The 13,489-nt window shown below is 47.4% G+C and overlaps 2 protein-coding genes across 3 annotated transcripts in view; one reads left to right on the top strand and one right to left on the bottom strand.

The window, feature by feature from the left end:
* Window positions 1-1,928, top strand: part of zcchc7 (zinc finger, CCHC domain containing 7) — a 43,804-nt gene extending 41,876 nt beyond the window's left edge. The window contains exons 7-9 of the mRNA XM_053619129.1: window positions 38-133; window positions 259-376; window positions 508-1,928. Of these exons, the coding sequence (XP_053475104.1) occupies window positions 38-133; window positions 259-376; window positions 508-1,055 (762 nt within the window). The 3' untranslated portion in view covers window positions 1,056-1,928. The remainder of the gene's footprint in view (window positions 1-37; window positions 134-258; window positions 377-507) is intronic.
* A 762-nt stretch (window positions 1,929-2,690) lies between these two features.
* Window positions 2,691-13,271, bottom strand: kdm4c (lysine (K)-specific demethylase 4C). Of its 2 annotated transcripts, XM_053619126.1 has the most exons (23): window positions 12,978-13,271; window positions 12,619-12,862; window positions 11,691-11,853; window positions 11,170-11,345; window positions 10,743-10,857; window positions 10,426-10,619; window positions 10,149-10,198; window positions 9,083-9,186; window positions 8,698-8,835; window positions 8,288-8,478; window positions 8,041-8,189; window positions 6,751-7,889; window positions 6,546-6,660; window positions 6,172-6,353; window positions 5,751-5,946; window positions 5,566-5,642; window positions 5,389-5,444; window positions 5,191-5,299; window positions 4,616-4,804; window positions 4,321-4,491; window positions 4,127-4,246; window positions 3,814-3,906; window positions 2,691-3,449 (listed from the first exon to the last, which is right to left on the bottom strand). In XM_053619126.1, exons 3-23 carry the CDS (start codon window positions 11,832-11,834, stop codon window positions 3,303-3,305), a joined length of 3,855 nt encoding a protein of 1,284 aa, XP_053475101.1. In that variant the 5' UTR covers window positions 11,835-11,853; window positions 12,619-12,862; window positions 12,978-13,271; the 3' UTR covers window positions 2,691-3,302. The 2 variants fall into 2 exon arrangements, with proteins under 2 accessions (XP_053475101.1, XP_053475100.1); XM_053619125.1 differs by having other exon boundaries at window positions 12,619-13,271.
* Between the last annotated feature and the right edge of the window lie 218 nt (window positions 13,272-13,489).

Raw genomic sequence — 13,489 nt, 5'->3', positions numbered from 1 at the left:
TTTTAATACTTGTGCATACTGTCTGTTCTTCCTCCAGACGACGGCGGGGCCTCCGGTCAGATCCCCTCGTCCTGCCGCTCGCAGATCTCACGCGTACTGCTACAACTGCTCTGGCGAGGGACACTTCGGACATGTGAGCCACTCTTCGCCCCACACACACACACACACACACACACACACACAGTATGTAAAATTTTTTCAGATTTACACAACACTTTACACATTTCGGATTAAGGTTTAACGTGTGTGTGTGTGTAGGAGTGCGCAGAGAGGAGGATGTTTAACAGAACGTATCCCACGCTGCCTTTCGCCTCCTCGTACGACACCCAGCACGACATCACGAGCAGAGCGCATCGGGCTCACCTCCAAGCCGAAGGTCAGTAGAGTACAGTCAAGCGCCGTGTGATTGACAGCTGGAGGTCACGTGACCAGATACAAGACAATGATGCTCATCATATTGAGTCGTGTGTATAATTGCGTGTGTGTGTGTGTGTGTGTGTGTTGCAGAGCTCAGAAAGGCGGGGCTTCTAGTGCAGGCCAGAGACGCTCCGACCCGGCAGCCGCCCCGGAAAAAATCCAAAAACGCACATTTCCGGTGGACCCCGCAGCCGCCACGGAAAAATGCACAATTTTGGTCGACTCCGCAGCAGCCCTGGAAAAAAGCCAAAAACGCACATTTGCGGTCCGCACCGGTCCCTCAGACACCCGACACGTGCACGCTGAAGAGACGCATCGCTCACACGCCTAAACAATCTCCCCGGGGTATCCACACGCACTGGCACGAGGACATGAGGACGAGCACGCCCGAGCTCACGGGCAAGAGAAAGCACAAGAAGCGGAAGCGAACCGTGACGAACGGAGAACCGGACTTTCCGCGAGGCTTCCGGAAAAGTCCCCCCGACGAAGGAGCGCACTTTCGCACTCCACCGCACAGAGGGAGGAAAAGCCCGGCAGTGCTGTTTGGCTCGGGAAAGAGCAAAAAGAAGAACAAGGAGGAGGAATGGGAGAGGAAGGAGAACCTGTTTATGATCAAACAAAGGAAGCGTAGGAGATAGTGTGTGTGTGTGAGAGAGAGAAGGAATGGTGAAGGACTAGTAAGTAAAGTTCTGGCTTTTCTTTGTCTCCCTCTAGTGTTCATCTTGAGTATTACAGTCATTGAGACGCAATAGAGATGGTGATGGAGTTGCAGCACTGATAACACAAAACACCAGTCAGTTCTGGCCCGGTTCCTCCGTAACCTCCTGCAGATGATCTGTCTGTAACAGTAACACGCAAACGACAATCTGTAAACCCTTTTTCCATCTCAGCAGCTACGAAAAGCTTTTTCAAGCTTCTGGTTTGTTCCTCCAACCAATTAGCGAACACACCGGGCGTTTTAACGTTCGCTCCGAAGGATCTTTCAGGAAAAAAACGGACAGAAATACTCTGCTTGCACACAAGTTTGTAGAATCTTTCTACTTCTAAGTTGTGTACACGGCGAATAAAAGCAGGAGTGGGGTTTTTATTGTTTCGTTTTTTTGGGTGGTAAATCTTCACTTTTTTTAAAAAAAAAGGACATTTTAGCATGAATTATTTACTAGCGAGCGTTTTCACTAAGCCGCTGGGAGATTCGTCTGTATTCGCACTCCAATGGACGACTCGGACCCTCAGACGGGAGTCTAGGAAGCAAAGTGGGTGGAGCATGCGCTCGTTCCAGAAAGCTGGAACAGACTGCATGGAAGTGCTGAGAGCCAATCAGAGTCCAAGCTTTTAAGATCCTGACGCTCGTTGCCAGAAAAGTGCACAAAGGATGCACGAGAGGTTTTCTACTTACGGAGAGCAAGACGACATGCAGGTGTTTAAAGACGTCACGTGAAAACCTGTCAGTTTTATACTTTAAACAAACAAACAAAAGTTATTTAGTTGTGTGCGTCATGGCTAATTTTTTTTTTAAATAAAAGATTCACGACTGAGGAAATGATAAAGAAAGAAGAGCAACGAGCCGAGAATGTGTACATAAATAACACCTCTCTCACACACACACACAGCTACATTTGTGAATTCTTTGTAAAATGACAGTGCAGTTGATCGCAGACTCGCACCACGATGTTATCTTCATTACTGAGATTGTTTCTCTGTTTATTTTTGATTAACGCTCGGCTGATAAGACAGCCAGTGTTGATGTTTTTTTTTTCCCCTCTCCCCCCCCCCCAAAAAATAATGCTAATCGCACGAGCCATCAGCAAAACATCAAACAAACAAAAGTGCCTGATGGAGGAGGGAGGGGGAGAAGACGGCTCCCGGATAAACGAGTGAAATCGTCTCTCCTGCAGCGTCGGGGAAAGAAGAGAAGGTAGAACCGAGTGTCTGAATGCGACTTCCATGTTTTGTGAACAATAACCAAGATATAAATCATCATCGTCGTCTCCGCTGCTAATGGAATAGAGTACATTTAATCGTAAGGGTGCCAATAGTTTTGCATTTGGGGGGGGGTGTCATTTCTTAAATGAGTGGTGCCAATACTTATGAAATATCACTAATAAATCATGGTATAGTCTGGTTTACATTAGTTAGCATTTTATTAGCTCCCCACGGTCAGTTCCAGAATTATTGGCACCCCTTCCTGAAATGAAATAAATCAGTTCAACGTTTTAGGGAAGTGTTTTGAAACCCGAAATCGCTTCCTTTCACAGTAAATAAGAGAATAAGAATGACGGAGATCCACATGGATGTTTATTCAAATATTAATAATTCAGCCTTCCATACAGATAGCTTCTCATTCTCTTTACAGATTTGAGCACCACTGAAAATAAGATGAAATTCCAAATAAATAAAAAGGTAAAAACTCAGAAGTTAAAGGTGGGCTAAACGTGATCAGAGGTTCGAGGAGATCATCAGTAGCAACGTTTCGTCCAAAAGAATCAAATCAAGCGACACTTTTTTTTTTTGAAGCTCGATATAAGAGGAGTAGTGTTTTTATATATAATATAATATAATATAATATAATATAGAGGAAGGAGCGCAAAGGCCATTTACAAAAGCGGCGTGCAAAGCCAAGCAAATGATCCGGAAAATAATCATAATCTAAGGTGCAAAATAAAAGGGACTGGAACAGCGAGGAGAAGAGACGTCACATAAACAGGAGGAAAAGAGGTTTGTTTAGATAGTTTAATGCTTCACCATTATTCGAGGAATGGGGGGAAAAAAAAAAAAAAAAAAAGAGAAGGGGGGAAAAGAAAAAAAAAGTGTTTCTTCCATCTCTGACCTCTCAAACGTCAACAGACGCCGGCCGACCCCCCTCCCTCTCCCCCTCCCCCGGTTCCTCAGTTGGTTTTGCTGCAGCTCGAGGTCCGAGGGTTCGGGTCAGCCACGTAGTCGTTCTGGAAGCGCGAGTTCGGTGTGCGCTGCCTCTTACGCTCACCCTGCGTGGTGAAGAACGCGTCCTCGAAACGCATGCTGGAGGCTGTGGACTGTGTGCACACAAGATATATACAAAAAAAAACAAAAAAAAAAAAAAACACATCAGATATAAATTGCCACATCAGTGGTTGCTGAACAATCTGAAACTGGAGTCTTGGGTCATAAAAACATACGAGCCAATCAGATTCCAATATGCAAAAGCACTCCCACGCAATACGTATAGCGTATCTGACGGTATTTATGTCAAGTCCGTTCACGCGGGTTAAAACTGGGACTACGTTACCCTCTGGATCTAAAATTCAACCTTTAATCGTAGGGGGGCGGAGCCTATGCGAAAAATAATCCCGCTCGTCCAAAACGGCCGCGTCCCGTAAGCCGACGGCGTGCGGCTAAGTTTGTGTGTTTGTGACTTACGAGACGACCTTTGACCTTTTTGGGCAGGTCCTCGTCCAGGGTGTAGATGTCCTCTCTCTTAGCCAGCACCTGAGAACCGTCCTCGAACTCCACCTTACACAAAACACACAAAAACAAACCCCAGACAATCACAACCACCACCACAACATGGCGGTCTTATACTGTAATACACAATTATTACTTGTACGCCAATTTCTGGATCCTGATTGGTCCGAAGGTGTCGATTCATTCTCCATAACAGTGTCCTTACTACTACTGCTACTAATAATGTAATTGTTGGAAAGTGTGTGTGTGTGTGTGTGTGTGTGTGTACCTGGTACATGTATGTAGTGTTAGAGCCCAGGTATTTAGCACCATAAAAAAGCCCATCAGGCCACTTGACCTGCACGACCTCGCTGACCTCCGGAGGCCCGAGCTGACCACAGTCTCTGCTCTGTGTGAATACGGAGGAGTGTTAGACGCGCCCATGCTGCATAACACCTCCCCCACACACACACACACACTCACCACGATATCTTCAGGGAAGGTGTCGTTGCTGAACGAGCCGTCGTCGAACATGACCTCGTAGAACGTCTGTGCCGTGACGCTGGCGACGCGGCTGCTGTAGTAGCGCAGGTTCTTGTGCTTGGCGATCACGGTTTGGCCCAGAGCCAGCTCTGTTTGGCTCACCTTTGATTTCTGTAAATAGAAAAAGAAGAGAAAAAAAAAAGAAGAAGAAATCTCACGTTGATGATAGTAGTGGCGGTGGGGTGGGCGGGGCTTTACCTATGGGGTTGGAGGGGGCGTGACGGAAAGTACTCACAGCGCTGGAGCTCCGTGACTGATGCCTGTGGCAGATGATGAACACCACGTACGGCCAGTCGTCAGGCTCCATGGTGACGCCGGCAGCGTGAGCGCACGTGACGTGGAAGGAGGTGGGACAACGGCCACAGGAGCACTGGATACACGCGCCCGCTAACTTCTTCATCCGTTTATGACAATAGATGCACTTCTACGGACGAGAGAGTTCACGATTATAAAAATCACGTATTAATAGGAAAAGCTCATCGGTCACGAGAAAGCCGTACCGATGCGTCAGAAATTATGATTGTGATTCGAATAACATTAGGATTATTATTATAGTGAAATGGCGGCGTACAGTATAAACTATTAATATTATACATGATTCAATATTTTCACTGCCATATAATCGAGTCACGACGACGTCCACGTCTGTCTTTCAGCCTCGACTCTTACTGTTCACCTTTTACGGAGTTTTGTGGGCGTCGCTATATGCAAACGAGCCGCGTCAGGGACTCCTGATGGACACGCGTACGCGAGGACGAAAAGCTCGATTAGTCTGGAAAAGGGGTGGCGGTTTAGCATGTGCGTGTATACCAGTTTGTATCGCTGTGCAGGGACGCCGCTGACGTCGACGGGACTCCGCTTCACTACGTTGGTGAATTTGGCCTCGGGAAGACCCACGGCGCACATCACGTGGGCCCATCTGGAACACATCGTACAGCGACACCTACGTTACACGCAATCGTTCACACGCGACCGAGCGTACGCGGGGAAAACTCCGAGCGTCCTCACCTGTCGTCTGTCGTTCTTTTCAACGCACCGCCTCTCAAGTTACACAAGCAGCATTCCTGTTACACACACACACACACACACACACACACACACACACACACACACGCGCGCGTTATTAAAAACAAATTTTAATAATCCGATCTAGAATATCGGATATTTAAATATTCGGTAACGTACAGCGGTGAGATCTCTACATGAACAGCGGTCACATGTCCAGTCCTGGGTGACTTCATGAGCAGCGACGCCATAGCAACCTGTACAATTGGGGGGGGGGTAAATAAATAAAAACAATGAACTAGATCTGCATGTACTGTGCATGTACAGTGCATGTGCGTGTGTGTGTGTGTGTGTGTGTTGCGTACTGGCATGAACTTGAACGCAGCAGTGTTTACAGGCCACGAGAGGACTGGAACCATCTTCCTCCAGGAGTGTGTTGGGGGGACACGACCCCTCGCGGTACGCGAAGCATATCTCAGGAATCAGAGGTCGCGACCTCGCTGCCGCCTCTCGGACCGCCGTCGTGACCTCGGGTCTGCTTTCGTCTTTCGTTTCTTCGGGCTGGTGAGAAACGTTCGTAACAATATCGAAACAAAATAAATAAACACGAGTGTAACAGATGTGCAGCAGCTGTGGATTCATCTTTATGCACTGTAGTAGAGAACGGTGTTGCTATGACCCATAGCGGCGCTCGCTCACTGGCGTGCCTGGACCCCGTCTCTCGCTTGCCCCCGTTTCCCGTGTTCCTAAGGTCTAAGCTCAAAGCGCTATCGGGATGCGGGTTACCTGATAGTACGGCATGAACAGCGTGCACACGGCGCAGTTTGGCGCCGTCTTAGCCGCCGCGCTGTTGTACTCTCTCTCCGACGGGAAGTGAGACTTCCTGCTGTGCCAGAGATGAACCAGGGGTCTCGCCCAGACGTCGGCCTCCTGCAGTTCTTCCTCCGCGATACACTCCTCCATGGGTTCTGATACGCAAACAGGAGACGGTATAAACGGATTAAAATAACTATTTTTTACAAAGTATGACGTGGTCTGTAATAAACAACAAATTGTTAGTAACCCCTATGAGTGTTTTATTCCCTATATAATCAGTAAGAATATCCAAATTAGTGACGTATATGTTATAGACGTCTTCCGTGTTAATTTATAAACGTTACCGTCGTCGCTGTTGGCTTGCTGCTTCACGGCGCTGGGAACCGCCCTGGCTGTCGGTTTCCTCAAAGGGTGGCGCCAACTTTTGGTCGTTTTTCTCTTCGCCGTGGGCATAGTGTACTGAGAGAACATGGAAAAGATTAAAAAAAAAAATGATTTATGTGATTAAAACAGTCAGTTTGGGTCGACGTTAGAGTCTGGGGTACTCACGATGCGGATTTCTCCCGGCTCGATTCCCGAATCTTCATACTCCGTCTCGCTCACGGAGGAGTTCTCCTCACCCGACTCGCTGCTACTGTCTGACCTCGGAGGCCTGCCCGGGGAATCGAGAAGCTCCGCCCCGGAATGATGAGCCACGCTGGGTTCCAGATCGGTAAACGTCAGGCTCTTCTCCGGAAAGTCGGAAGGATCGGGGCACTTCACCTGCTGGCACCGAGGCTCCGCCCACACGGCGTAAGGCACCGCTAGCTCGGAAACGTCGGGATTTTGGTAGCTTAGGCTCTTCCAGACGGTAGAGGATTCCCCAAAGAGGTTCGGTAACGCAGAAGACGTGAAGTCGGCTTCGTCGAGAGGGTTCTGGCCGTAAGACGTGGAAGGAGACTCGCTGGAAAGTTCAGTACTGGCTTTGGGGTGATGCGAGATATCCACGGATGCGGATCCGTCTCCGTCGCTCTTTTCGAGGAGTGCCTCGTTAGCGTCTGGACCAGACCTGAGCGATTGGCCGACGTCTTCTTGGAACGGATTTGAGCACCAATCAGAATACGGTGCTTTAGAGCAGCAAACGCCGGTTTCGCCCACCGCGTTCCGAGGCGGGGTGGAGTCTTCCGGTTCGTTAGGATTCGGAAGCATGTCGTCATCACCGGACTGGACCGCGAGGGTCAGGAAGGGCATTTCGGATGACAGATTCGGAGATTTTCTTCCCTCGGGATCCTCCGTCACCTCTGGCGTAAGCAAAGGCATGTCGGACGAAGGAGCTCCTGAACGTTCTGCGAAACCGCGGGTTTCCATAGTGACCGTGGTACTAGAGGGATTTACAGCAGAGCGGTTTTCTTCTTCTTCTTCTTCTTCTTCTTCTTCTTCTTCTTGACAACAGGACCGATTTGGGGATTTGCTGTTTGAGGATTTGGCAACACACAAACATTCAGGAGTTTCTTCCGAGTCCGGCGTGTCATCCGTACCAGAACCAGAAGCTTCATCAGCTGAGTTTGGAGGCTCGTTGGTCCCTAAAGCTTCTCTCGCAGTGTCTTGTGGATTGGGGGGCGGGACTCTTTTAGACGACTGGGCCAATAAATTGCTCTTGACTCGTGTGACCTTGACGAAACACATCTGTTGACACAGACTAGCGGGCCCTGCAGGAACGACACAAAGTGAGGGAGGGGGTTCATATACGGTATAAATAAGACATACTATCTTGAAATAACACGAAAAAAAAAAAAAAAAAAAAGAAAGAGCAAAGCGCTACAGTACAAAATAATCACGGGACAGAATCACGTGTCTAACCTGAGAGGCGAGACGCGTTGTGAGGTTTGGCGTCTTCCTCCTCTTTCGCTTCCTCTTCCTGGTCGCTCGTCCGCGTGGTTGCGTTCTCCACGGCGACCGGCTGCTGCACGGTTTTCAGTCGTTTGGAGCGTGTGCAAGGGTAGCTCACTCTGCCAAGACCACGGACCAGATATAAAAACACGACCGTAAATGGTTTGCCGATTAATAAACTAGAGCAGGACGAAAACCAACAAACAGTCATTCATACTTCTTGTTGGTTCTGGTCTTGCGGCGTCTCTGGAGCCACGCTTGGAGCTCGGGCGTGCTGCTGGGCGTGGCCAGGGTGTGGTCTATCGAGCACGCGTCTTTGCCCTGCGTCCACGCCGGATATCGGTCCGGTTGGAAACGCCTCACGAACGGGTCCATGGAGATCTTCACCATGTCCTTACTGCACGTGCACTGTGGGGGAAAAACGTCTAAATGAATTCGCGATCGGAGTCGAGTAAAGACCGAGGCGGCGTTTTTTTTTTTTTTTTTTAAAATCGACGGAACGATGGTAGATAATTACGCTAGCTATTTTAGCCACTTTAAGGACGACCCCACATAATGCAACGTGGTGACGTGTACAGAGTCAGAACTCGCGTAGTGAAACAGTACGCGATTAGAACGGAAACGTACCTGAGTGGCCACCTTGCCGTAGTCGATCCAGCGCAGACTGGCGAAGTTGGTGGACTCGGCGCAGTTGAAGCCGTGGTTGAAGCCGGCGTGGTAGCCGTACGGAAACGTGATCATGAACTCCCCGGCCTCTTGTGTTATCTGACCGTATACGTATATATACACAAACCAACGTTGCGTAACCGTTCTTTTTTCTTTCTTTCTTTCTTTTTTTTTAGAAATACAGATTCACTTAACGTTTCTATTACTTCACAGCTACACTACAAGGCCAAATGGAAGCATGTGCATGTGTGGAAGCATCACACGTAGAACTAGTACCAAACATCGTCTGGTCTGACTGACTGCACTGTTTTGCGCTGAAGCGTTCCTTTAAAACGTCGGTTTGTACCTTATCGAACGGGATGCTGTATTTCTTCAGCACAGACGGCGATATGAGGGTCATCTTGTGTCGGAGGAACGCTTCGCAACTCTTAAAGCTGTTGGGGAAAAAACCTGAAGGGGGGAAAAAGAAAAGGGAAAGAAAAGAAAGAAAGAAAGGACACACAACCATCACCTCCACATACAGGACATCGTTAATGTTAAAAAGAGTTCCGTTCACGTTTCGGCCGACGTCTACATCCCGAGATGGTCCCAGAAAGTTCACCGTCCTACCGTTCAACCGTTCCCGCCGATCCACACTTCCTCGCGTTTACAGTCTAGTTCTTAGGTTCCTTATTATGGACCGATTTGAATTAGTGACTCCGAGTCCGTTAACCAGAAAGGTGTGAACAGAAAGAAAACACAATATCGCGATAATATAAGCCATGATTTAAAAAAAATATTATAATAATAATTTCAACAGGAACCTTTTGGGTATCTCAGGAACTCTCAGGCCAATTTTATTTCCCGGGTTTACGGTTCCGGGAACCTTTTTATTCTCCATACTAGGTTGGAACTGAGATCTGAACTGAGATCTGCGTTTCCGTCCGAGTTGCGGCTTTAACCTGGGCGAGGAAACGTTTCGCGAATGAAGCGCCGTTTCCATGGAGAGAACGGAATCGGTACTTCCGAGGAAACCGGCGCAAAACTTAATCGTCTAGCTAAACTCAGGCCGCGTTCACGGCGTGTCGGGACGACGTCGGTCGTCGTCTACTCGGACTTACGCGACGTCAGACGTTACGCGGTCATCCGCCTCTGTGCTGGCTACGTTAACCTGTATTGTCCGTTTTTCCTTTATTTCCTGATGATCATCTCTGTACCTGTACGACGCGCAACGACAAAAGTGGAATCTCATCTCGTCGACCTTGCGTTATTACGACGTTAATAATAGTCAATTATACGGATTTAGGGAATTTTGGGATTGTAGTTCGTTAGCCGATTCTAGCTATTAGTCTTAGGAGCGTTGTTATGGTTACAGTACCCGTGAGGGGTTTTTTTTCCCCTCCATATGAGGACAAAAGAGAAAAAGTGCGTACCTGTGGCTAATCGCTCCAGTCGCTTCCCGTGTTCTGGAGGAATGGCGTACCTGCAAAGTTTAAATGAACCGTATATCTGATTAAAATCCGATCACACAAAAGATAAAAGATACACAGAGACTAGACGCTAAACTGGTAGCTCTACACCTTCCTCATTCGTCTCGGCTAAATATCTACGTCCGTATGTGCGAGGGCGGTCCTGCGACCTAGCCCTGCTCCCGGCTTTAAATCTGTCGCGATCTGTCTAACACACGGCATGAGAGCACACGTCTCTAACCAGAACTTGGGTTCTCCGAAGTGCAGGTAGTTGATGCTGTAGAGGTCCATGTCCTCGGTGTGCCAGGAGAAGCTTGTCTTCCACATGCCGAAGTACAGGTAGGGGGTGTTCACGCCTTGGATGGAGACGCCGCAGTCCTCCTCGATCACGTCCAGGATGGAGTTCAGGTGCCCGATGTTCCACTCCTCGACGTCCTGACATCACACACACACACACACAGAGAATCTTTTTCCCCCAGGTGCCAACACTGAACCTACGTAATTCACGCGCGACACGTCGCGCTAAACATCTAGGAAATTTGTTTTAACGCCACCGACCTCGTCGTACAGCGTCCCGCTCACGTCCGCGCCGTATATGGGTGGCACGAACGTCACGTTCTTCCAGTACTTTCTCTCGAGGTCTTCGTAGTTCAGGTAGCGAGGTGTGCAGTACCTGCGCACGCGAGACAAGCCAAAGATCAAAAGACGACCTCATAACCACGTGCTGGGATTACAGTAAATGTGTATATACACACACACACACACACACACACACACACACACACACACACAAGTGACCTGCATTAACGATTAGCGAGAAATGAATCAATTCAAGTCGCAAAAAGATATTCATAACAAGACAAAGATGTACAACAGGGCCTGGACTGAAATTTAAATCCAGGGGGAATTTTACTTCCTAATTGGTCAGGAAGTAAAAAGCAAACGTGTGAATGTGTGTGTGTGTGTGTGTGTGTGTGTGTCTCACTTGTCACTATTCGCCAGCCTGCGAAACTCCTGCACGCTGAGCGGCTTCTTCTGGATGTTGTACTGAGTGAAGAGCCCTGATTGGCCGGCCACCATCTGCTGAATGGGCGCCAGGATGACCAGGTCATCGATGTCATCGTAGGTGCGTCTCGGCTTCCAGCCCTTCGGCGGTATCACCTGTGAGGAGACACACACGACGATCCGATTCAGCTTTACAGGAAATAATGATCGCTTATGTAGCAAGGAAATACGTTTTGTTTGTTTGTTTGTTTGTTTTCTTTCCCGTCCAACGTAATAACGTAAAAGCAAGAAAAAGAACTTTAAAAAGACGGATATACGGACGAGACGAGAACGCCGTCCATCGCTGCACGACGAGTGCCAGCGTACGGAGCTGTAACAGAATCGCACTTGTTCCAGCACATCTGCGTAGTATTACTTTGCACGGGAAACGGCGACGTCCGAAGCGCTACCGTTCCCCATCGCCCTCTAATCGTAAGGAAGTTGATGAAAGCACGGCCTTGCCTTAGCCAGACCGGCACGGTGCGCTCCCTGAGACTCCATGTACACCAGGTACTTGTTAAAATCCCGAAACTCCTCCATGGTGGGATGAAAGGTCATAATCTTACACGCGGGGTTCGCAGAGGCGTTCGCCCCGACACCCGCCATGACAGCCTGGCGTCCCTTCCTGCGGAGGGGAACGAAAGCAACAACGTAAATACACGCACAATAAAGAGGACACACATTAAACAGAGTACAGGACGACTTGAAAACCGAGAGTAACGTTTCAGGCAATGAATGCAGCCACAGTGTGGTCACGTGACCCTTAATCCGGCTTTAAACGTTGTTAAGGGATAATTTAATACATTACTGGTGTGCATATTAGAAAATGATATCATACTACTACTATTACTACTAATAATAATATTAATAATAATAGGTTGAGATAAGATATATGTAAAATGTCACGTAATGGTACATTTTTATGACTAAATTAGTCGCTAATTTAAAAGCCTAAAAAGCAAAAATAAGACTTCAGTTCATCTTCCATGGAAACGTCTTCACACACGCATTTTATTCCTTTATTTTCTTTTACACCCAGGCCCGTTTGACAGCTAGCCAGCAGGTGCTAAAACACCAACCAAACACCAAAATGCGTCACAAAACCACACTATTTAAATCATAACCGCCTTATTTAAGAAAATATAACGTTTTTTTTAAATAAAAAAAACCTTAAGCTCGGACGGTGCTGGTGTAATAAGTAAGTCTGATGTTGTTGATGTACAGGTGTGATATATCCAAGGCTAGCTAGCGTTAGCCAGTTAGCTTGAACTGTAGCACTGAGCTAGGACTTAACCACTAAACAAACACCTTCACGCGCAAGCACAACTCCAGCATGCATTCTCTCGGAGTATTTGTTAAAGTTACGGTGACTTCTGCGTACAAAATTTACCTTAGTGTTTAAAGAAACAGTAGCGTTGTTGACAGTGAAAGCCCTTTAAATAGCCTCAGCTGTGCGTCTGGGTTCAGAAGCCACACTGCAAATCCATCCTCGCTCCCTACATCCGGGCACTACGTTTATAGGAGCAGACACGGCGTCCAACACTCAAAGTAGTGCACTCTGTGTACAACAAGCTGATATTTGGGATTCTGCCCAGCTCGCATCTCGCGCGACTTGGTTTCTTCTTCTTCTGTGTCTGTGTATGTTTGTTACGTGAGCTCTTAATGTACATTGCCGCCTGTTGTATTAAATATTATTATTATGTGGATAAAATAAAGGATCATTTTGCTGTTTTACTTGTATATACGTACGTGATAAACGAATTCGCGTCTTTATATTATTTAAATTGCACGTTTGAATGGTTTAACTGACGAAAACAAGCTAAACACGCTTCACATTAGCATTTTAATTTAATGTTTTTTTTTTTTTTTTTAAATATTCGTATAATAATTCTGAAATGTCACCATAACCAGTTTTCACAAAGCTTGGACAATAATATAGGAGTAGGGGACACAATTTTGGCTGAAAAAGGGTGTGTCGCGGTGCCTAATGAGTCATGATTCATGAGTCATGAAGTATATTAGGAATCGCTCTTGTTAAAAAGTACCCCTACATGAATATGGTTTGAGACCCAGTGTTTTCAAGACAGGAATACGTCGAAACATTGAGAGAGAGAGAGAGAGAGAGAGAGAGAGAGAGAGAGAGAGAGAACAAAATGACACACTTACTTGCGTGTAATAATGTATCGTTCACAAATGAGTCGGCTCTTTGAACCGGCTCTTTTAGCTGAACCTTAGGAACTGGAATAAAGTTGGTTTGACGT

This window comes from Ictalurus furcatus, chromosome 29 (assembly GCF_023375685.1).
Source record: "Ictalurus furcatus strain D&B chromosome 29, Billie_1.0, whole genome shotgun sequence".
Classification (NCBI taxonomy): domain Eukaryota; kingdom Metazoa; phylum Chordata; class Actinopteri; order Siluriformes; family Ictaluridae; genus Ictalurus; species Ictalurus furcatus.
This window is presented reverse-complemented; position numbering and strand designations above follow the sequence as displayed.

What these genes read in the sequence shown, in the direction of transcription:
- kdm4c (XM_053619125.1), bottom strand. Translation starts at nt 11,834, where the DNA reads ATGGCGGGTGTCGGGGCGAACGCCTCTGCGAACCCCGCGTGTAAGATT. An exon ending in CCTTCCCTGAAGATATCGTG is followed by an intron (nt 4,247 to 4,320) that starts GTGAGTGTGTGT and finishes GTATTCACACAG; the next exon opens with AGCAGAGACTGTGGTCAGCT. An exon ending in ACACTACATACATGTACCAG is followed by an intron (nt 3,907 to 4,126) that starts GTACACACACAC and finishes GTTTTGTGTAAG; the next exon opens with GTGGAGTTCGAGGACGGTTC.